We start from the raw sequence: 24251 nt of genomic DNA, 5'->3' as shown, positions 1-24251 counted from the left end.
TGCTTAACTTAGTTATTAGTTAGGAAAGATAGGAAAACAATAGGATTGCAGTCACTATTTGTCAAGGGCACTAAATCAACAGACACAATTAACGTCTAACTGTGTTGGTATTATTTTTTAACTATTGTATTGAGTTCTGTCACTCATGTGTTATTAAGTGCTGGGAGGGTGTTGATACACTCTTACACATCAATCCATCATCACTTCATACGTTCACTATGCAGCCTATCTATTTACCACATGGGTTAACTTACCTTCAAAAATAAGTTTCCACTGTCCACTAAGTTTTCGATTAAGGTTCATTTTTTTTTTCCTAAGCCCCCCCACCTTTTTTCATCTTGATACAACCAGTTGGTTATTAAACATAAACTCGTAAAACAGCTCACAGAGAAACTGTATGAAGAGAATCAGATAAAGAACATTGTCATTTAGAAGCAAACCTGATGAAAATAGATGGGTGTCTATGTCTACAAATAGCCCTAAATACTACTGAGGATCAGCTGAGTTAATTAACCTATCGACATATTTATTGTTTTTATTGTGTTAAACTGTGATCAGCATTGAACTGTTAAATAAGTATACAGTGACTGTGCTGCTCCTAATTCAAAAATCTAAGTAGGCAAATTACATATTAAAACCTTGTGATAACAAAGCATCAAATGGCATCAGTCCCTTGAGCATACAGTGACGTCACTGCGGAGGACGGTGTGATGACGTATGCAGTTCAATACTGACAGTGATCTGAGTGGGAGGGAAGAGGATGCATCAGCCATATGAGGAGAGGATTTGGGGGGCGGGATGCACAAGGGGTCCGTGGATATGGCTCAGATCAATAAGTAGCGCATACAGCTTTAGCAAAGAAACTGCAGGAAATTTGAACCTATACACACGAGTCCACATGCCACTTCCAGTATCGATAAGGACAGCAGGGATTTGTCACGTGAGCCAATAGAAACGGTAGCCTATAAATTGATGTTGCTTAAGCACAAAATATGGTGTAGGCTAAATCCCAGAAATGCATTATATATCGGCATAATAAAAAATAAAAATAAAAGCACTGGTCATACTGAGACTAGAGTAGCTGTGAAATAGCTGTAGTCTGGGCTTGAGTGGGGGTGTAGCCTGTGAGCCTATGGTAATGAGAGAGAGAGGAGGAGGGGGAGATAGACGCGGGTGGACAGTGTGATGCTGTGCGTTATCTTCTGGCTAAATGAGGGTTGTCTTTCCCAGTTCAGGCAGCACGGCTTCTCCACCCTTCCAGCCAGGATCTGTAGCTCACACGACATCAGTAGGGCGCCTTTCGGATCTCCATTGGACCCAGCGCTGGATCTTCCACCGCGCTCCTGCCGCTGCTGCTGCCGCCGCTGCTGCTCCATCACCAGCCCCTCAAAGCCCAGGGAGGAGAAGATGATCTGATTTTACGTGCCATGTGAAGAACGACATGTATCTGTGATTTAGCACGGTGACAGAGTAGGGGAATGGAGCAGCTGTCATCAAATTCCTGCAGATCCACCGAAGGTGATACAGTGAAGGCTGTCGCTTAGAGAGAAGACCTTCATACGCAGCAGCAGGCAATCCGAGAGACACGTTTTTATCACCAGCGAGAAGGACCAGTCAGTGGTCAAGAGTCGCCTGTCATGTCGACCACAACAATGGGGTAAGTGTGGTTATTATCCCGCAGGCTGAGTCCCTTATCACTCCTTTCTGAATGTAATCAGCTGCGGATGAACTTCCCTGCCATGGAAACAACACCACGCATATCACAGATGTTGACCCTGATGTGTATGCGTAAAAATATATCTATCTTATATTACTTCTTATATACCCAATAAAGTAGTTTGACTATTTGTTGTTGAGTGGGAATCTTATTGTGGCCTGAATGTGCTGCACACTCAAACAACCAAATCTGCTAAATATATAAGCAGATGAATCCTCTTTCCCCCATTGTACACGCTCTATTGGTAAAATTAAAAATCTCTTTCAGACCAAAATGCTGAATCACAAATGCTGGTACAGAAGTTGCCTCATCGTCAAACTTTCAAGATTAATTAGTGGCTTTATGTGCATTGATTCACAAAATAAAAGTAACAGCGGTTCCCCCAAAAAATGCAGAAGATTTGAAATCCCCATTATTGCTTCAGAATAATAATAGAATGAATAAGATCCGATTCTGTGGGTCTCTGTTTCCCTGTGTTAACTCAGCAACACTATAGACAGTTATGTAATTTGAAAGAAAGCACAATGTGACAACAGCATTTCTCTCTAATATTCTCAAACAGAGATATGTGGTCTGATCTACTGTACATTTTGTTCCTGCTCTAGTGCAGGTTTAGGAACAGTAAATGTCAGGAGCAGGGGAATGTTAGCAGCTACAACGCTACACAATGCTTCAGTGACAGAAAGTGGCTTCCTGTCTCTATGGTAGCACAGCGGCCGCTGCCTCACACATCCTCCACAACATGCATCCATCAGTGATCCGCCTAGTGCGCAGCGCTGCTCATTTGCATGTCCCCTAACCCTGTGCTCAGCGGTCCATTTCCCTTACCAAGCCTGTCGTCCATTAACAGCTGTCTCCCACAGTTCATTGTGATTAATTGCACAGCAGGAGGTTAATAATATGGCACAGGCATGGTGAGATTTAGAAGCATCAGCCAAAACTCCTGCATTAACTATTTACAATACACTGGAGGCCTCCCAGGCGCCCACTCTGCCCTCCTACAGTGTGGGCAGCACATCATTCAGCGGTCTCCCACTCAGCTGCAGCTCTCCACTGGGCCCTGCCACACTGGTGACTAACTTACTGTTATGCAACTGACTCAATGACTCAATTGATTTACAATGGAATACATTTTAAACTGGGATTCAAGCACTCCGCTGCGCACAGTGTGTTTGAATATGTGCAAGGTACAGATGACATGAGGCGGTATATACTGTAGCAGGTCTGTTGTCTGGCTGCCTGCCCATCAGAAAAGTCACAGACAGATAGAGTTACATTTCACTTCCGGCCTGGTGGCAGTGAAAACCAAGCCGTTTACAGTGCAAGTGGTTATACAGTAGCACAGAGGAGAACATTAGTGTTGGATGGGGCTGAAGATGCCTATCAACAGTCTCTGGTGCATTTTTACTTCCTTGGGCAAATACAATCAATGCACAGGCGGACTCAGTTTCTCTGCCTGTGTCTTTGCTTGTTTGTGTGGGTGTGAGTGAGAGAGATAGAGAGAGACAGAGAGAGAGAGAGAGAGAGAGAGACAGAGAGAGAGAGATAGAGTTAATGTCTACAGGAAAATTTCAGGTCATGCAAGCCTCTCCCAGCAACATGAAGCTATCTCATGACCTCTCTCTACCTTAAATAAGCTCTACCTGCCTCAAAGCCCTGCTCTGTGGAATTAATGAAAAAACTCTGGATTGAAGGACAACTTTGAGACAGAGGCGGATGGGGGTGGAACTGGCGAGGGAAAGTGAGCTCTCCTGAGATGGCCAGTTGAATAATGCTTGCAGAGAGAGAGGCAGCTGAACAGTTAGAGGGACATATTGAAGTAGAAACTAAAATGTAAGCCCTTTGAGGTATAAAATAACACGTCAGAGTGTCTGTGTCCGTGTGCATTTGTATGTATCTAGTGTCTCTAGTGTTCACATCTGTGCAGTGTGCATCAAACCCCTCAAGCACAAGATGTGCTCAGGACAACTCACACCTGTTGCCTCTCCTGGAGCTGGAGGTGTGTGTGTGTGTGTGTGTGTGTGTGTGTGTGTGTGTGTGCCTAGCCATTCAGAGGTGTGTGTCGTTTCAAACACAGGTTAAGGCTAAGTTCACTTACATAATACAACAAACATTGGTATCTAGCCATGCAGGATGTGTTTGTTCATTTATTTTTACCTTCAAAACCTTTTTTTGCTTGATCCCCCAGTTTTCAAGAGGGTTCTTGTAGAATATAGGTCCAAAGAAAACCGTCCACAATGAGGGCTGTAGATTATCTAATCTCATGGCTGATGACAATAATTGAGCTGTTCATTTTGTATCTGTAATGTCTGTTTTCCTGAGCTAGACCCTCAAATTTAACTTATTCTGATTAGACGCAACTCTACAGGTAAGTGGGGACGTGTGTTGATGAAATCAATGCGTATTGACAATCAAAACCCACCCCTAGCCTATCTTTGTATCAGACCGCCTGCAGGCATTTATTTTTAATGTAGTCCTGTTGAGTTAAAGCCTGCATTAAAGTGATAACAGTAATTTAACACTCAGTAAATCTTCTCTATTTAAGAAGCTTACTGTGAAAAATGAAATATTCAGAACCAATTTGTATCAGTCCAATACTTACAGACTGATGAACTCCGAAGAACATCCATTTGCTGTGATGTCAGGAATATCTCAAAACCAACCAACAACATGTTACTACCAACATTTGCAGCATCGATGATTCAGTAGTAGTATTACCAAAGACAATATTCTTATACTAGTAAAAATGTTAGAATTGTACTTATCCTATTAAACAATAACACAACATGTTTTCTGCTTATTGCTTTTCTTAATAGTGCTCTCACACCATCGATCCATCATCATCAGCCTGCTGCAGAAGACAACCAAAAGTATCTCCGGCCCACAGCCCACTCGTGTGACTCTTTGACGCTAAACCGAGGTCTTCCATAAGAACACTGATTGCGTTCCTAAAAGTTCACATTTGAGCAGCACAGCCATAGTTCACATAATTGTTTATACCACACTGTGTAGCAATTTAGAGCCTCCCACTCCCTCCATCATCTTCTACGCATTCTCTCCTCACCAACATTCATCACCTCCTCCACGCTCTCCTCATCTCTCCCTTCTTCTCTCACTTCATCACCCTGACTCTCTCTCTCTCTCTCTCTCTCTCTCTCTCTCCCTCATTCTGCCTGCCTTCTCTATGTATTTTAACATTCACGTTCCATCACCTGCCCTTGTGTCACACACTGCCCTCTGCATGCTAAACGAGCACCTCCTTCATCTCACCCTCTTCCTCCACTACTTCACCACTCATTCACATCCCATTGAAAATACCCCCTCGTTTAACCCCTTGCTTTTTCTTTTCTTTTCCAAAGTCCTCAATGTCATAGTGAGATGGGCAGCTTCAGTCTTTGCATTCGCCCTCTTATACACAGTTTATTAATGCGCCGGTGGAAGGAAGACCAAATTGTCACACTTTTTCTGACTGTTGAGTCTCTGTAGCTGTATGTGTCTGTAGATGCCATGCAGCCTCTATGCTAACATAAAGGTTTATAGCTAGAGTGCAAAAGGATCAACCAGTTCTGAATCGACCTCCATGCATTCCCATTTTTGGCATTTTTGTATCAAGCTAAGGCTCATACCACAATCACAGTTCAAATAATTGAAGTGGCAGCATGTATCCATGGCTTTCCTTGCTTTTAAAGGAAGCAACATATGTAGATAAAATAATGGTGTATTCATATTTTCGCACAAAGAATCGGTTATCCTTCCATAATTTATTATTGCTGTCTTGAAAAGTTCTGCCGTAGGAGTAGGTATTACTTTTTTCGACAACTGGTGGGCGTCTTTTTGGAACCAAACTCTTTGGCGCGGGCCTTCATGTAAGAATCAAAGCACGAGATCATTTCTGCGTTTGGTAGGAACACAATCGAGCAACGAGAAGCAAGAAAATTTGCAACAGCTCCATCAAGTTATGCAATGAAAAACGATGCCCGTTGCCAAGCGGCTATTGCACGGATCATACGGACAGGCTGTGAGGGAGAGATGTGATGCTGGGAGAGAGCTGAAATTACTCACAGTTCTGCCACTTACACTGCTGTCGATGATTATGATCATTCGCACACAGTACTCCACAAGCAGCTTTGTAGAGCGACATTAATCACCCCAAATTCACTCTCTGACTTCCTCTGCTCTCCACATTCCTCATCATTCTCATTCTCTTTCTGTCTAACTTCCCTCGCTGTCTCCATTCTGTCTCTCCCTGTCTCCATGTTTTTCTTTCTTTCCCAGTCTTGGCTAATCACACACAGGAGGGGTGCTGCTGCTGAATTTTAATATTCATTTATACAGCAAGTCTTTGATGTCCCCCATCACCCCCTCTGTGCAGTGTAAGCACTTCTCTATCTACTGCTCTGCCAGCACTGCCAGCCCAGAATATCTCCCTCTGCACCCTGCGCTCTCAGTGTGTGTGTGTGTGTGTGTGTGTGTGTGTGTGTGTGTGTGTGTGTGTACTGACTGTAGATATCACCACAGAAGTCCCAACAATGCTGGAATATATGAAGGCTTTAAACTGAGGAGTAGGGGATAAATGCACAAAGGTGAAGGTGGGGCATGAATGACGTATGAATGGAGGTCAAAAAAGAAGATGGCTGTTTTATAATCACCAACATTACAGTAAAAGAGGCGAATCCTCTCTCTGTGTTGAGTGTCACATAGAGGTCAATAAGGAATTAACTCATCCAAAACCGAGCCAATCATGGGGTTTAAAATCATCTACATTTAAGCCACACAGGACAAATCCACGTGTACACTCACACAGAAACACAGATTTAAAATTCCACCACCTCTGTGTTTATATATGCACATGCATTATTTTCGGCTGTGTGGAAACTGCAGCTCTGTGGGGTGTGTCTTTGACTGTGGCCTACTGTCTATATTTAGCCTTAAACCCTCTCCTCTTCCCCCTGTGCTCCCCAGTGTGACCCTCGCCCAGTGCTGCAGGCATTCCCATATCAGAGCAGGGAGAGATGGGCTGCCTTACAGAGAGCGGGAGAGTTTCTTTCAATTAGCTGCATGCGTTTAATGTGTTGCTTTGCAAGCAGAGAGATAATGCTTTCGAGGAAGTTTGAGATTCCGGTGTGTTTAAGGACTCTGCTCAAGTTTGAAGGATCACTTCGTGTACAAGACATGTAGTTATTTGATAGCCTCTCTTTCTGTGCTGCAACTATGGAGGCTGGCGAATTGGTCCTGCGGTTGTCAGGGCGATCTGACTCCCCTGTTTCGAACAGGAGTTTTGGTGCTGGAGTTGGTTTTGGAGAGACGCTGGTGTTGCGGCACAAAGAGGTTCACAACTTCTTCTTCGTCCCCTTTAGGGAGCAGCCCATCTACAGCACCCGGGCACATGTCTTCCAGATTGACCCCAACACCAAGAAGAACTGGTTGCCAACCAGTAAGCACGCCGTCACAGTGTCGTACTTCTATGACAGCACACGCAACGTGTACCGCATCATCAGCCTGGACGGCACCAAGGTGAGCAGCTGATCCAAACTGGCACTGGTCACCTTTCACAGTATGTTGGACACAAAACACAGATTTATCTACTGCTCTGCTACGGCATCAACTGTGATATCTTTTTTTTTATAATATATTCTTTAATTTTCCCCAAATTAGCGATATTAAAGTGTGAAACAAGTTATCAAGGACGCTTTAGTGACACTGTGTTACACCGAGTGTTAATGATGTTAATACGCTTTCCATTGGATTTTATTGTGCAAACACATCTTAAAAGAGCTCAGGATCAAAGCATGTATCAAGACTGAAAGTTCATGTTTCATTGTGTGTATGCTTTCAACCACAGAGTTTGTGTGTGGGCATGTGTGTGTGCATGTGTGTGTGTGTGTGTGTGTGTGTCTGTCAGCACTTCACAGCACCATGCTTTATGTCTCAGGATATATTTGTTTGTCATCTGGGTGGGATATTTCTACACACTCACTCCCTGCCAGTTATGGAGAGTTGGGAGGGATACAGTTAAATGGGAGAAACAGATGGCAGAGTATTAAGAAAATGTGTGTTAGCAGAAAGAAGCAGAGCAGCAGAGACAGAAAAGTGTGAAGCCAGGTGAATGCTGATAAATGTAGAGGGCTGAAGAAAGTGAAGCAGGGTAGCAGTGAGTGAGTGTGTGTGTGTGTGTGTGTGTGTGTGTGTGTGTTTGTATCTGTGTGTGTGAATCATTTCTGATAGTCAATTTAGCAACAATCTCGTATCATACAGGATTCAATAAATATCTGATCACTTAATTCAACTATTGTATAACACATACACACTGCTCGCTGATCATTATGTATTGATGCTGACAAGAATGTTACACAACAGTGTGAATTGATTGGACATTAGTGTTGTTAAACAAAGTGAATTATATAAGATTAAGAGTTAGCTGTATTATTCAGCCCATATTAGATAGAAGGATGAATTCTATAGCCTATTGATGTCAAAAACTTTTATGAAAACACAAAAAACGATACTGTGATGTCTCAAAAATTTCCAATTCATGAAGACATTGTTAATAAATTGTAAATCGTTTTCTTTAACACCTTTTCACTTTATTACTACCCAAAAACAGAAAAGAAAATGGTTGGGCAGAATGTTTTTATGCAGTGGTTTTGTTTCACTTTTGACAGTATTTAGGATAAACAAAGTTCATTGTGATAAAGGTGACATGTCAGCCAGTGTAAAACTGCTGCACAGAGGTATTGATTACTATAAATTAATACACAATGATAATTGTGAAAAATGCCTTTTTGGTCTTCTGAGGCTTTTGAAGACAATATAGGAAAAATATAAAACTTTGCCAAAATGACCCTTTTATGTTAAGGCTCTATCAGTATTTAAGCACTCACCAACGTTTGGACTGTTTTTCTTTATTAAATTGTAAGCACCTCATTTTCTATTTCTATTGTGCTCACTGCTGCTGTCCTGTGTCCAAGTACAAGTACATGTTCTTGATGTGTATTGCTCTGTGTCTCTCACTGATGCATAACAGAGTCTGTGACTGAAGACTTTTTGTTCCTAGCATTGAACTTGTTGTGTTGGTGTGTGTGAGTCTGCATCACTGTAGACATATAGAGCAGTTGTCTATACTTTTTTCTCAAACATGAATACAAACACAGAAAAATATAATTTTTCTAAAAATTACAAGGCTTGAGCTAATTGAAAATGTATATCTAATAAAACTTTGATTCATCTATTATTCATTGTAAAATGCACTCTCTCCATGTGATACATTCAAAGACAACTATCAGTCTGAAATGGAAATATTCAGTTTAAAGTTATGTTAAAAATTAAAGAACATAACTGTCACATTTCTGAACATTTGAAGCGATGAATGTTCAATAAGATTGTGCCTTGTAAAATATAATTTTGCTTAGATTGATTTCTTATTATTCAACTCATACATTAATTGACTAATTGTATCAGCACTAATGTAGCAGAACTGATCGGAGAACCTTAGATACAATACAATTGAGGCACAGATACCAACAATTCAAAATAAAGAAAAAGATGCAACTTTTCATTTGTTATTCAAACAAAATGATGTTAAACAATGTTTTTCATCTGCTATGTTGTCTGAACAATGCTCATTCAGACATACAAACAGCTCACACAACAGTGCTGAAGTTCATGTATAATGTTATATTTATTTTGTGGTGTGTCTCTGTCCTACAGGCAATAATCAACAGCACCATCAGTCCCAACATGACGTTCACAAAGACCTCACAGAAGTTTGGCCAGTGGGCAGACAGTCGAGCCAATACTGTGTATGGCCTGGGATTCTCCACTGAGCATCATCTAGCCAAGGTACCACCTGCATCCAGCTATCCCCCCCCCCCCCCCCCCCCCCCCCCCCCCCCCACACACACACACACACACACACACACACACACACACACTGCATGTACTACAAAGCCTTTTGGCATCAATTAGACTCCTCTGCTTTACCTTTTCCCCCTGAGAGAGGTTGACATTTATTTATTTTCTACTCTTGTTGCTATAGCTTCTCTCAGAGTGTAAAATGTGCTCAGCAGTCAACCCTAATGAGCATTTTCTCTTTGTGTATCTGTGTGTTTATTAGAGGTATGCACTGTATATGTGTTTGTTTGGCTGTGTGTGAGTAGGTGTCGGTTTCTCTGCGGTATGATTACCATATGCTCTGTCTTGAACCAAGGACAACAACAGTCACAACCATGCGCTCACACACACACACACACACACACACACACACACACACACACACACACACACACACCCCCTCAGTGTGAGGAAACAATATTTAAGAGGCTGATAACATAACCTGGTTTGATGTTTTGTCCTTGACAATAAAAACAATCTTGTTACGTGACCTGAAGGCTGTCAGTAATTAGTTGTCAGATCTCAAAATAACTTATTTTCAGCTGCTTTATTTTAGTCATCATTTTATTAGCTTGTTACGCATAAGAACTCAAACTGTATATAAGTGGAAAAGTAACTTGTTGTAGTATCTACATTATGATAAAAAGAAACAATGCTCTTCACCAACTGGTCCTTGCTTGGTGGCCATGCTCAAATTTCTTTTGTCAAACTACAAGAAAAAAAGGTTCAGCCAGTTGTCTTCGCAAGATATGTTAAAATAGAACCTAATAATTAAAAAAATATAAACAATACTCTTCACTACAAATAAAGTCCACTTTTAGCCTACTCTAAGAGTTTGAAGGTTTTCCTTTTGTGATTTAGTACTGTACATACAAAATTGTTCTTAGACAAAAACAAAAATCTTATGGATAAATTGTATTTAAAATCTGGTTTATTATCAATCTGAAAATTACTATAAAAACGTTCTTACATTTTCCCATCTTCGAGGCCTATCTCGTTCATCATTATTTAAACTGATTTACAGTGTCTGAGGTGTATACATTTGCAGTCTTAACAGACACCCACCTGCCAATAAAATGTATTTTCTGTGAATTAAAATTGAAGTAATTAGATTCACTTCTCAGATGACTGCAGAGACAACACTCCTGGAGCACTTAGATTGGCAATACTGAATTTAGACCACTGTTCCAAGAACTATTATAACGCGCTGAAGTGAAATGATATTGAGTTACGTGTTTCAGCTCCACTAAAACCGGCTCCAGCAGCAATTTGATTTCCTCAACGCCCGGCCCTCAGTAGTGCTGAATATACTAAATAACTCTGTAACACTGTGATAACAGTGTTGGTGATGAACCCACCACCCTAAAGGGGCATTGGGATATGTGCGTGTGTGAAAGTGCCAGAGTGTTTATATCTGTTCAAAGCCCCCCAGCTCAGCTCGCCTTACTGCTTTGGACTGACTGCATGTATCTTTGCTCTCCACTTAAATAACCTGGAGTAAAACTTGCGCCACAGACAACTTCTGATTAAAGCTTTTTTTTTTTAACTCAAAACCACAATGAAAAAGTCTGCTTTGCTGTGTGTGTGTGTGTGTGTGTGTGTGTGTGTGTGTGTGTGTGTGTGTGTGTGTGTGTGTGTGCGTATGTGTGTGTGTGTGTGTGTGTGTGTGTGTGTGTGTGTGTGTAACGTTGACCTAGTTAGCTCATGTTTCTGTTCAGGCATTATGGGAAGGGGCCTTCTTTTCTAAGTTCAACTGTGTGTCCCTAACCTTCCTCTGGCTTCATGTCTGACCTATTAGACACTGAGCTGTTTGTGTGTGTGTGTGTGTGTGTGTGTGTGTGTGTGTGTGTGTGTGTGTGTGTGTGTGTGTGTGTGTGTGCATATAGGGCTTTAGCGCACAGATTAATCCCCTTTTGTAAGCATTCCAGTCCATACTGATGGATGTTCACTGTGTTCAGTTCGCAGAGAAGTTTGCAGAGTATAAAGAGGCGGCGCGGCTTGCTAAAGAGAAGAGTCAAGACAAGATGGAGATGGCCACGTCACCTTCTCAGGTATGATCATAATCCTAACCCCCCGAATTCTCAACTTTTTTTTGGTTAACCTACTACTACTACTACTACTACTCATGACCTCCTGTAACAGGCTCTTTGTTTATAATGATCACACCAAGCAAAGAGTGACTTTCCCTTTGGTGATTTTATTTCATGAAAAGTCTGATCAAGGTAAATTAAGAGAATTAGAAAATAATCAGACAGAGAAAAGACACAAAGGATATTTGGAAAATGAATTAAAAATGTATGGGAGTAGAAGTATTCAGATCCTTCCCTTCAATAAAAGATATATTTAGCACATGAATGTAAATGTTTTCTTGTCATTCAAGTCATTTAAGTAAAATCATTGTGGTCGTCTGTTTTTTTTATTAGATTTTTTGAAATTCTGAAGAAGGTCGGTAAAAGATCAGTGTTCAGTACACCAGAGAGCTCTGCATGGTGAGACATGCAGACTGCAGGCATTTGTTAGCCACTGGTATCGTCTGATTCTGAAAGGTTCTGAGACACTGTTGTTACCAAGTCCCAATGCCTCTCTGGGTTTGTGCACACGCTCACAGTTTACACACCTGCACCACCAGGTAACTTCTCCTGTCCTCCAGCGCCCATAGAAGTTTCCCCCTCTCTCTTTCAGACCTTGAGTCTCCATCTGCAAAAAGTTTTTCCTCGGCGTGCTCTGGTCCATAAAAGGATCCTCTTGCAGTAAACAGTGTTTCATATTGACTGTAAAAATAGCTAATTCTTATAGAACCCATGAAAAGAAAAATACATTTTCCCCATATTAAACCATTTTTTCTTAAAATTTGTTAAATTATGTGGAGCAAGCTGTATAGCCTAGCTTTCGTGCCTGCACTCTGTCTGGCCTCTCCTTAAAGGGGCAACGATGACTGGAATATATCCTGTGGCAAATATACTTATTATTGAAAAGTACTTCATACAACCCCCTTTAAAAATTAACAAACTATCCCTTTAAGACGAACATTACCCTGGGCGCTGACAGGGGCAAGTTCATTGGCTATTTAAACGATGGGGGTGCTGGGCGTGAGAATGACATCAGCATCAGGCGGAAAATAGGAAAGACACCAGACGCTTTGCGCCAGGCGTACCGTAGGACCCTTAAAATGAATTTTCCTGCCCCCTTGGAGGTCCTTACACCGAGGTACAAACTGACAGTCCTTACATAATATGCAAACATATTACATGTACATGTTCCCTACATACAGTGAAGAAGACAAAGCTCTCTCATAACACCCCATAAATAAGTGCACAATTAGCCAGTGTGTATTTCTTTGCACCCTATCTTACAGTGTTTTGTGAGGGAGAGAAAATTAGCTTGTTCCAGCGGCAAATCTCCAGAGAAATCTTTTCTTTAATCTAAAGGCTGTTAACTGGCTTTATGTCCTCGTCAGTTCATTATGGAGGGTGGGGGAGCAGCACCCTGCTGCACTGCACTTTAATACTTATACGGTTAACGGTGCTGCCCACATGGACTGAAATGTTACAGTGTTGGGCTTCCCATGGGCGGGGAAGGTGTTTCTTTATGAAGCCAAGTGGACAGCTGGGTTCTCAACAGGGTTTGAAGGCGGCATGTGCACAGGTCACTACCACACTGACACAAAAGAAAGACTTTGTGCATCAGTAAAGAAAGACCGCGGCCTCTCTGCTTTAAGCCTGCAGTGTTCTACTGGAGCGGTCTGCTTTGTTTCTCTACTGATTATTTCAACCACATGCCTCCCTCCAGATCCTCTCTTTTTCTCTTCTCTAAATGAAGCGCGAAAAACATAAGAAATAAATAATTGTGCTGAGAGCTAAATGCTATGTGCTGGTCCCATTAGGCTGCAGGTTCCAGTGGAAGTGCACCATGAACAGATTTTAAATAGTATACTAATGAATGCAGAGTGCAAAATGTAACGCCATCCATAATCCCTCTCTTATCGCTCACTGCCTTCTTGTACATTAGAGATGTAGGCTACATGCCATGTCATTGAGCAACTGTGTAGTGCCCGAGCCCTGTGTCTTAATAGATTTGTTTAATGTACGAGCAGAAGCTAAATTATTTGTCTGTCGTGTAATTCTGTGTGCTGTGGGACATAAAGATAAGCACTAATCTGTCTATTTCTTGGCCTATAGGCATGTAGAGCAGTTCACTGCAGGCTCAAGTTTTTAACAACACAACATGAGCTTTATGAGTGTCAGAGACAGCATCTCCGCCATCTGTTAAAACATAAAAAATGCACCTGTTGGGTATCTCATGTCAGTACGTTACAGGGACAGTATGAATCATATAAATGTATGAGACTCGCCTTGTTGTTTTCAAGAGGTTGTTATCATCACTTGACTTTATTATACATCTAGTTACCTTTGACATGATATTATTACAAATTATTAATATTATTATTCTTAGAATTAATACTAACCAGTATTTTGTGTATAATTAGTTGCTTTATAAATCTGTCAAATGTCAGAACATCTATTAAAACTCCTTTGTTTATTATGTTATTGTTCAAGTCTTTTCATCGAATAAAACAAACCTTGGTGGTTCATGTTTGTAAAACGTGTATTTCTGCTCACCTGTTTTCTTTTTCTTCAATAAATGCCTTTAACCTTTGGGCTGTTGATATCACAAAACAAGAAAAGTCAGATATTTAAAGAAAAAAATGTCAAATATATTATTGACTTCTTTACTTGCCTTTAGTATCATTAAAAACAATTTACATGCCTAAGGCTGTGTTTAGGCAAAAACAGATGTTATTAAAACTTAAAAATGACCGTGTATTAAAGCTTTTGTGACCTCACTATAGGCTTAACGTCTGATGTTTTGAAATGTTCAATAGAGTGTCATATGTCTAAATTTGACTAAACTATTGTTTTGCTTTTATAACTGTCATCTTGAAATCGGCTAACTATTAAATACTATAACTGAAATAAATAATCCATTTTTTTGGTGATCAAAAAATGTCAGTTTGATTGTTGAATTCTTTAAGTAACAGCTGAAACTCTTTCTCACTTTTAGGAGTCTCCAGTAGGTGAGCTCTCATCCCCTCTGACCCCCGTGACCCCGCCTATGGAGAGCATCAATGGTACTGATGATATTTGTGACACGACTCCCAACTCAGACACCTCTCCAGGTCCTGCGCAAAACGCGCTGGCATTCGCACACAGGTACATCCCACAAATTATCATCTCATGTCCTCATGTTTACTACAACACGGATTTTACAGTCTGACCAAATAACCTACTGTCGAAGTCAGATTTCACACAGAGCCTAAATTACACAAAGTAATACTTACGGTGAATCAAATATTTGAGCTGCTTTTTGTGTGTCTGAGATACAGAAATATTTACGTCTCTTCCTTGATCTTTCTTTCATATGCATGCACCTTTATCTGTTTCATGTTAGCATGGCAGTGAACTCCATCTATTCACTGCTCTCTCGTGTTTTTCCTCTTCAGGGAGCAGTTAAAGACTTGTCGGGTCTGTTCTTTCTGATAGGGATGTCTTTACAAGTCCTGACTACGGCGGCATCATAGCTGCGCAAAACAAAGAGAGTCGTTTTAGGCACAAACCTTCCCAAAAATAAAAGAGCCTGATTGCACGTCAACAACAGGGAAGGTTTTTTGTTTTTTTTCACAAACAAGATGCGCTGCCTGTTTACTAACCGCTAAAACTAAGCCATCAGTGGCAGCCATTCACCATATTCATAATGTGGCCATTTGACATCCCTATGGAATCTGACATATAACTATCATTCATCACTAATAGATCAGCTAATGATAAGAAAATGACAAGAAAAAAGAGAGGAAATCCAGAGGGCGATTGGGACATTTTTGCAGTTTAAACAACATTTGTATTCACCCATTAGCGAGCGTTTGAAAACAGCTAACGCTACCATTTACCTCTTTCAAGCTTACATCACCGTATGGTATAGGAAAGCTAGGAACAAGCTAGGAAATCATGCCTTTCTTAAGTTTAAAGGTAATTTTATCTAGGAATTGGTTGATTGCTAACATTAGCTGTGATCAAACTGTAGCTTAAGGCAGCTAACAAAAATAAAAATGTTGTTTTTTACTAAAAAAAAAATGGCCTTATGCCCCAATAGATTTTCACTACCTTTTGTCTTTTCAGTCGCTGTTCATTTGGAAAGCAGATAAATAATAACGAATTGTCAGAATTACAATGTCAGAGGAAAATAACAGCCATGATCAATAAGGGTGCTATGAATTTTTAGCAGATACTCTCTTGCTCACTGTCAGTACACTTAACCAGCAAAAGATGTCACTTAGGGTGTTTCTCAGGAGTGAGGAATTATTTAAGTTATTATTAGGACCAATCTGAGCATGCCTGTTAAACCAATTATTTATATATTTAAGTTTTCCTACTGCAATGCAATAACATTATTTTTTAATGCAAAATCAAATCTTTTGACTGTTTACGTTGTTGGAGTGTGAAACTGTGTCACCCCTATGCATGCCTACAACATGCTGTTGTAAACCTTCCTGCTGTCTTTGAGTCCTGTCAGCAGACTAAATATTGAAATGGACAATACATATTTCTTGTGATTGTCAGTGCTGCTTCATATACTGTTTATTGTGTACTTAAAAGAGGTTGAACTTTCATGTATATATGTTTGATTTTTATGATGGCATTCTGGAGAGGTGTGGCTGTGAGCCTGATCACCAAAAAGTGTCGATTAAGGGTTTATGTAAGACTTATATAACATACTGTGGGCAGTGTGAGGCAGAGTGTGTGTGTATGTATGTGTCATAAAGAGGGAAGAGAGGGAACGACAGAGAGGAGTGAATTGTATAAACTCTGAACATGAGTCATCGATACCTTAACATCCACCAACCGCATCAATGCTCACTACAATAAATAGACCAAACAGGAGGGTATAGACAATCACTCCAAGTAGAGTGAGTGAACTGTTATTTCTCAGGAGAGTAAATGTTTCCAATATCTACTGTAACTTCTAGTTGACTGTACACAGATTTTTTTCATTTGTAAAATCTCTGTAATCTTGTGCTACTTATTTGATTATATCTCTGGCTACATTTCTTCTTTAATTAAAGATTTCAATCAAGCGCTTAATGTATCATCTTTTTTTTTTGCTTTTTTGGTGTCTGACAGTAGACTTGACACACGTTTTGATATTTAAAGATCATTCTAGAAATCTGTAAAGACAAAGCAATGTTTATTGGTGAGGTAAAAATCTGTAAAGCTGTGACAAGCTCAAGCGCAAATGCTTAAAAATCCCTGCTTTAACATCATGAGCTTTGTGAGGCTTCACAGTTCTTAGTGAGCAGTGAGAGCTGAATGTAGAGAGGACACCCACTGCCTACTGCAGCCCTGCTGCTGATGTGTCTATTAATGCTGCATGCGTGGGAGACTGGGTCGACTCTCGGCATTCGCAATGGCAAGCAGGGACGTAGCGAACCTTCCTCTTGCATTTTCACAGGGGCATATGCACTAAGGATAGATGCTAGGACAGTCCAAAAACACAGCCTATTTTGATATCAGTATTGCTATTCATATCTATAATATTGACTGTGTGTATCATCTCAAATTTCTTAACAGTTGCTCCATTCGCTTTTCATGAGCTGCAAACTCCAGCTAAAATGTGTTTTATGTTAATTTGTGGAAGGATGTTAAAGTTTGTAGTTTATTTATCGGCCTAAAGAAAATACTAAAATGCTCAAAGTGTATTTTTAAGTATCTTGTAATTTATTAGGGTTCAGACACACAGGTGTCTGCTGTCTTTTGCACCACAGCTGTTTGATGGTCTATAGGTTGGTTTCTGGAATTACATAAAATATCTCCATAACATGTGCCCCACATGGCTGTGTCGTGGGACTGTGTAGGCAGGTATGAGTGGGCGCACAGAGCTGTGGAAGAGGCAGGAGGATGAGATACATGGTGGGCTTTGAGAGGGGTTTTTTATATCCCTAGGATGTAGGCGGATTGGCAGGTCTGCAGTGGAGTCATTTGATCAGTTTTATGAATATTGACAGACTTTTTGTTAGGAATGCTTCGGTTGTATAGGCTGTGAACGGTCTTCTTGTTTTGGAGGTGTAGGTGTCGGTCAGTGGGTTTGTGGTAGAACGTAGATGTACCGCTGTTGTACGTCACAGTGCCAGGAGCACCTCCGCTCCTCCAGTGCTGCCATGGCAACTGCTCTGGCTCCCTGCTTCTTGAAGTGCTCTGTAAGGAGGAAGAACCTACCTGACAACGCTGAAGTGTCAGGACACAGCAAAACACAAGAGGGCTGTAGAAAACCTTCAGAGTCATACAAGGTTATCTTATGTGAGCTTTATTGAGTCTGGGAGCAGAAATAGACTTAACATTGCAAAGTAGGAAAGCAGGAAACTGGCTGGAGCCTGGAGTTTTATTCAAGAATGTATTGGCAGTGTGTACAGGTCAAGTCCAAACCACTCAAAAAAAATCAACACTGAAATCAAGAAAAATAATTTAAAACAAACTAAAAACATACATGCAATAAAACAATTGCCATGACAACCCACAAAATCTTGCCCTGTGCTGTAGTATGTTTGTTTGTTGTTTGGCAGAATATTGCTAAAACAAAAATAAATAAATATGAACGTAAAATATGTAAGTATAAGTATTTAAATTGTTGAAAAGATGGAGAATTTCAAAGAAAGGGTTTTTTAGTTTTTACTTGAAAACAGTTATTCATCAAATACAAGAAAAAAAAAACACCAAATAAATTAAAGCAGATATAAACAGAAAGTAATTGCTTCTTCAGTTAAAATAAAAATACATAATGACCAGCAACTGAAAAACATCAGGTAATAATAATATTCTCATAACAAGACTTTAATGTTGTACATAAAAGTATCCAGATTCTTTTTACAGTAAGCATCTCAGTGACACAGCAGCGAACTTACCCTCCATGTGTCTCACACACCTTCAGCTTGTCTCTGCTGTCCTCAGTCAGATCTGTGCTCCGGTGCCATCCTGAAACCTTTCAGCAAGAACTGTTTAATGAAGATGAACAGCGGTGTCAAAGCGTTGTGCACTCTTTTGTCTCCTCTGATTCTCTCTCAATCACTTTCCCTCTGCCTTCTCCGTCTGTCTCCGTCTTCACATCTTGACGTCTCGTCTGCTCTCCTGCTCTCCGAGCTGTTCTGTGGGGTTTATACATTGGCCGGGCTGCCTGCCTTGGTGACAGCATCGCTCCATGTGTGTATGTGTTTGTGTGTCAGTTGGTATGTGCCAGTGTAGGATGAAGTGTCGTCTCCCTCCTATGCGTCACACACGCAGACAAACTTGCTCTAACAGAGGGGGCGGCTGTTGTGTAAGAACTGAAGGCGCTGTGGGAGTCCAGAGTGGATTAGATCTGGGCTTTCTCTCTTCTACACTTCACAGAGTGGGTGTTATGGCATAGTGGAGTGCTGCAGTGTGTGCGTGTGTGTATATGTGTGTCAGTGTAGGGGGGCGGAACAAAAGTGAAAACAACATTTTTATGGGTCATACATAGACCCTCGTCACTTCTTCAACGAACTAAGCTTCCTTTTGTGTTTTTCTTTGCGTTCTTTTACTGCTGTGAGGACTTACTGTGAAGTACGTAGGAGTAGGAGCTCCTTTTCAAGGGAACTTAACTCAATGTCAGCACTCGACAGCGTTTAGTTCTATCATGCATTCTCCTGCCTGAGGTTGACATTACGTGAGAGACAGAGAATAGGCATTATGTAAATCTTCAATGAATGCCTGCAGTACTCATGTCAAACAGGGGAGATGCACAGCGGAAGCGTAGTCCCTCCAGAAAGTAGAGCTTATACATACATATATATATATAGCAGAATGTCAACAGTTATTCACGATTAATGTGGAATGAAATTCCATTATTTCACGTTTAAAAATGAGGATTGTTAGGTTTGTCTTAAACTAAGAATACTTTACTTGCTGTTTGAATTCAACGCTGCTTTTATTTTGAAATACAGTAACGACCTTCGGGTAGATCGAAGGTTGCGACATTAACTTTACCACGGAAAAAGGAACTTGTCACTTAAAACAGCTAAAAGGAACAGTAAACAAGTGAAATGCTTGATGTCATAAGGTTGATATTACTTTTGTCTCTTCAACTGAGCTGTCTTAAAGTTTTTCAAAGTGAAATGAGACATTCAAAGATGCAGCAGTGACGTTCTTTTTCATTACTTTGACTACAGGGAGACACTGTGATGCCTATACATTATGTGCCTAAAGAGACATAGCATGCAATTCATCACAATAATATACATATAGGCTACACTTACTCAACCAATATGTATTTTTGTCCACTAGCCTTTTTTCCCACATATACCCCTCCATCATAAACTCAATTCAATCACATTCAATCACTTATCTGTCATCTCTCATCTCATCTTCTCGTCTGTTAGTAGCTGGACCAGATTAGGCTCTAGCCAGTCTGAGGATATAATCTCAGATTACAGTGCATGGGGCAGACAGCTGCACTCACAGCTACTGGCCAGGAAGTGTCGACCCCCAATTTGAGTATCTGCTGCAGGATGGGCGGATGAATGCATGGATTACTCAATGAGTCTTGATGGCAAAAGGTTGAGGAGCACATAGGGTTTTTCAGATTATAACCCCATCACACGTTTTTCAGATGTGAAAAGTTTACATGTGTACTACAGCTGTGGCTCAGTTGGTAGAGTCGGTCGTCTCTCAACCGGAAAGTCGAGCGTTCGATCCTCAGCTCATGAAGCAACATGTCCAATGTGTCCTTGGGCAAGACACTTAACCCTGAATTGCTCCCACTGCTTCGTCTGCGACGTATGAATTTATATGAATGGGATTAGTTACCTCTGATGGTCTCACTACATAGATACCACTTCCATAAATGTGTAAATGGGTGTGAATGTATAGGTGTGACATGCGGTGTAAAAGCGCTTTGAGTAGTCAGAAGACTAGAAAAGCTCTATATATATAAGATGAAGTCCATTTACCATTTACAAAAACAAGAGCTCTTAGGATTTATGTTACTGTTTGTGGTAATCTGATACTTTCTCTGTGTTCTGCAGCCCGGCAATGACAAAACACTGGGAGGCCGAGCTGGAGGCACTAAAGGGGAACAATGCCAAGCTAACGGCAGCGCTGCTGGAGTCCACAGCCAACGTTAAACAGTGGAAACAGCAACTGGCTGCCTACCAGGAGGAGGCAGAGAGACTACACAAACGGGTGAGAGACAGGGCACATAAAAAAGCTTGCATGTTTCCCTGTGTTATTGGTTCATTCAAAACAAACCGGAGGGCTCATTAGAAAATGATTGTGTGATTTCAAGATGAGAGGATGGAAGAAAAACACTCACAGTGGAGATGAGTGTTGGCATGGGGAACAGAAATGAAGAGTTGGTCTGGAAATGAAAGTCAGGTTGAGATCAGGGTTATGCCGTCATGGCTTAAATCTCGATTTTCCTTTGTGTCCTTTAAGGTCACTGAGCTTGAGTGCCAGAGTAACCAAGTTCCAGTGATCAAATCCCAGAAGACTGAACTCAACCAAACCATAGAGGAACTGGAGAATACACTTAGAGACAAAGAAGAGGTGAGATTGTGCCTTGCTAATTTGTAATGGCTTATGTAGAAACATACCATCATGTCGCTGCCGCACAGCATTAAATCTGTTTCTATGTTCTGTAGGAAATGGAAAAGTTGAAAGAGGAACTGGAAAACATGAATGACTTAATGGAGCAGAAAGACACCCTCACCCAGAAGCTTGAGGTAAGTGCTATAAAGACGTATCAAACAAAGAACTGTTGACCAGCAGCCCAAAGTGAAATTAGTAAAAAAAAAACTGCTCATAATGCTGTTCCTCCTTCTCCAGGAGACAGAGCTACGCGGGCGAGTGTTGGAGGAGCAGTTGGCAGGGGCCGAGCAGCGGCTGGAGGAGAATCAGGAGGAGCAGGAGAACTTTAGGAAGAGCCTGCGGACGCTGCTGGAGCTCCTGGACGGCAAGATCTTTGAGCTGACAGAGCTCAGAGACACCTTGGCACGGCTCATAGAGGAGGCCAGCTAGAGTCAGAGCTCCCATCGCCACAGACAGAGCCATATGATAATTTGCAACCCTACAACCCCAATTACCCGCCGACTACACACCAACTTCAACAAATTACAACTGCTACAATACACTGCCCCAATTCTGGTTTTGCTCAAAAAGGGCAGCTAACCCCTCTTTTATAACTTGCAGGCATCAAGTTCCAACCAACTGCAGGCAATCCTGTAGTTCAAGACAACACAGGGACTACCTCATCTTGCCTTCTGATTGGCTGGTGTAGGCGTAACCCCGGTTGAATTGATCCCCCTCAGTTGTAACAATTCCACTGCACCTGCCTCCAAAAACCACACCACTGAACATCCCACACTCACAGATTTAACTTGAGAACTGTGCCTCAGTGCCATCTGCTGTTTGACTGGGAGAGCTGCAGCACAGCTTGCAGCATCACATCATTACACACAAACACCCCCTTTTCTTCCTCTCTAAACTGCCCCCCCAAGGGGAATGTTGAAAGTCATGTGGAAATAAATGCTGTTAAGACTCAGAGAACTGCGCCAAAGCTGCCAAATCCCCCCAAAATATTGTCCTCTGACTAGCAGATGCTTTGATCCAAAGTGACTTACTGTACAGAGAAGCTCTGAACAGAGAAACAGCGAAAGAGAGTCCTACGTTTTACCTCGGGCTGCCAGCGGAGTGTCACTTGAAACAGAGATTCAAAGGATGGCTCTCAGTCTTACCTATTGGCCTGTGTTGACTTCAGTGCTGCTCCCTAGCTTGGACACACAGGCTGTTGGGAAATCAAGTTTGGTTTTCTTCTTCATTGGATATTAATGACTGCTAAACTATATCCACCGCCTATTTAAAACCCTATAATATAGATGAATATTGAATCTTCCAGCGTCAATGTTAATGCTACACTGAAAATTTAGATTTGACATGAAGTTCCTGTATCCAGACTGCTTCCACCATCGCTGACAGCTGACCTGTCTTCCTGCCAAACTCAGTGTGGTGTGTGTTCCCAAACAAGGCCTGACCTACAACATAGCGTGTGCCTTCAAAGCACACATGCGTGGACACATGTTTGTGTGTGTGTGTGTGTGTGTGTGTGTGTGTGTGTGTGTGTGTGTGTGTGTGTGTGTGTGTGTGTGTGTGTGTGTGTGTGTGTGTTTTGTGCTGTGAGAGACATACCCTGTTATTGGATGTTAAGGCCTACACACACACACACTGAGCAATACCAGACAGGCTCTATATGACACCTCTATGTAACTCAATCAGGTAGTCTACTCAGTGGACTCATGCAGATAGGTCAAATGCAACTCAGCTCAACCCCCCTTGTCCAACAGAAAGTGTACTACTGTTGACCGCGAACCTGTGTGGCAGCCCTGTCTGGACAAAGTAGTGCATCATGAAGGGCTCATAGAGTGTCATCTTAGTGTTCTTAGATCTCCACCCCGGGTGAAACTGGCCGCAGGTTTTCACTCCACAACCCAGAACTGTACTCAGTTTCTATTGTTTTTTACACAGGATATAACACTAATGACATAATAACAGAACTGTATAGGACAACTTTCTACTCCTAACACCAATTGTAAATGAATGGATGGATAACTTCAATTCAGTAACACCCTGCAGTGGCTTATTGTTGTGTATTAACCCATGGATAAGTATTGCATAGTCATTGTAGAGTATCTAATCTGTAGGTAAACAATGAAAACCTCTTCAACATATATTTAAAAATGAGTAACAACACAATGTAAACACAGTGTTTAACGTTCTGTATAGAAAAATAAATTCACTTATTAAGCAGCCCCCCTTTTCCAATAAAACACAAAAATATATATCTTACAATCTGTTCCTCCAAAATCACTTTATTATTTCTAAAAGTATATCCTCACGCAAAGTACTGCTTATCTTACCTTTCTATTGAGCACCCTGTTTGCACTGTGTTATTACACTGTTGTAACTACATTATATAAAGAGATTTGCATTAAATACTAGCACAGCATTATTCTGTACTTTTTGTAGTTAGTTACACAGGTTAATACACTGGAATAAGACCGATGTTAAGGGAGAAGTTACCTGCTTTTTTCTTTCTTCTTCTGTTTTAACTTTGACAGTCGAATGACAGAGATGGAATACCTTAATATTAATGCTGTTGTTAATGAATGCCTTTGTACAGTAGTGGATAAGAAGCTTTTCATTCTCCTGTTTTGTTACTTATGGTATTTAAATGTAGGTAATATTATTGTATTTAGAGGTATGAGAAGACTGGCAATATTTTTGACTATTTAAAGTAATTTTGAACTCATGATATTAAAGAGGTACCTCAGGCAAAGACGTGTGTAGATTGGTGAGAGTTGTGTGTTTGCAGGTGAAAGGATTTACCAAATGCTGGTAAAAAAAAAGAAAAAGAAAAAAAGATCACACCTGTTGGTGCTGCAGCCAAACTTAATCCTTTGTTGAATTCAAAACAAAGACAGCCCTACCACTCCTTTGTGAAATGAGAAATGTTATGTTTTATATTCAAATACAGTGACCACAGAATTCAGTGTGTGCAATTCACGTTTGTTCTGCTTTGTTCTTTAAAC

General features: G+C 41.0%; 1 protein-coding gene across 2 annotated transcripts; it reads left to right on the top strand.

Moving 5' to 3' along the window:
* The first annotated feature begins 1148 nt into the window (after positions 1–1148).
* On the top strand, positions 1149–24225 carry homer1b (homer scaffold protein 1b). 2 transcript variants are annotated; one of them, XM_061038031.1, is made up of 9 exons: positions 1149–1657; positions 7075–7231; positions 9425–9556; positions 11566–11658; positions 14669–14817; positions 20694–20850; positions 21103–21213; positions 21309–21389; positions 21493–24225. In XM_061038031.1, the coding sequence occupies exons 1-9, from the start codon at positions 1638–1640 to the stop codon at positions 21682–21684; spliced, it is 1092 nt and encodes a 363-aa protein (XP_060894014.1). In that variant the 5' UTR covers positions 1149–1637; the 3' UTR covers positions 21685–24225. The 2 variants fall into 2 exon arrangements, with proteins under 2 accessions (XP_060894014.1, XP_060894013.1); XM_061038030.1 differs by lacking the exon at positions 1149–1657 and having other exon boundaries at positions 6675–7231.
* The last annotated feature ends 26 nt before the right edge of the window (positions 24226–24251 follow it).

The sequence above is a fragment of the Labrus mixtus genome, chromosome 5 (assembly GCF_963584025.1).
Source record: "Labrus mixtus chromosome 5, fLabMix1.1, whole genome shotgun sequence".
Taxonomy (NCBI): Eukaryota; Metazoa; Chordata; class Actinopteri; order Labriformes; family Labridae; genus Labrus; species Labrus mixtus.
This window is presented reverse-complemented; position numbering and strand designations above follow the sequence as displayed.

Bases quoted from the DNA above. Each gene is read 5' to 3' on its own strand.
- homer1b (XM_061038030.1), top strand. From the start codon at position 6,929: ATGGAGGCTGGCGAATTGGTCCTGCGGTTGTCAGGGCGATCTGACTCC. The intron at 9,557-11,565 runs GTACCACCTGCA...CACTGTGTTCAG, and splicing joins CTGAGCATCATCTAGCCAAG to TTCGCAGAGAAGTTTGCAGA. The intron at 21,390-21,492 runs GTAAGTGCTATA...CTCCTTCTCCAG, and splicing joins CCCTCACCCAGAAGCTTGAG to GAGACAGAGCTACGCGGGCG.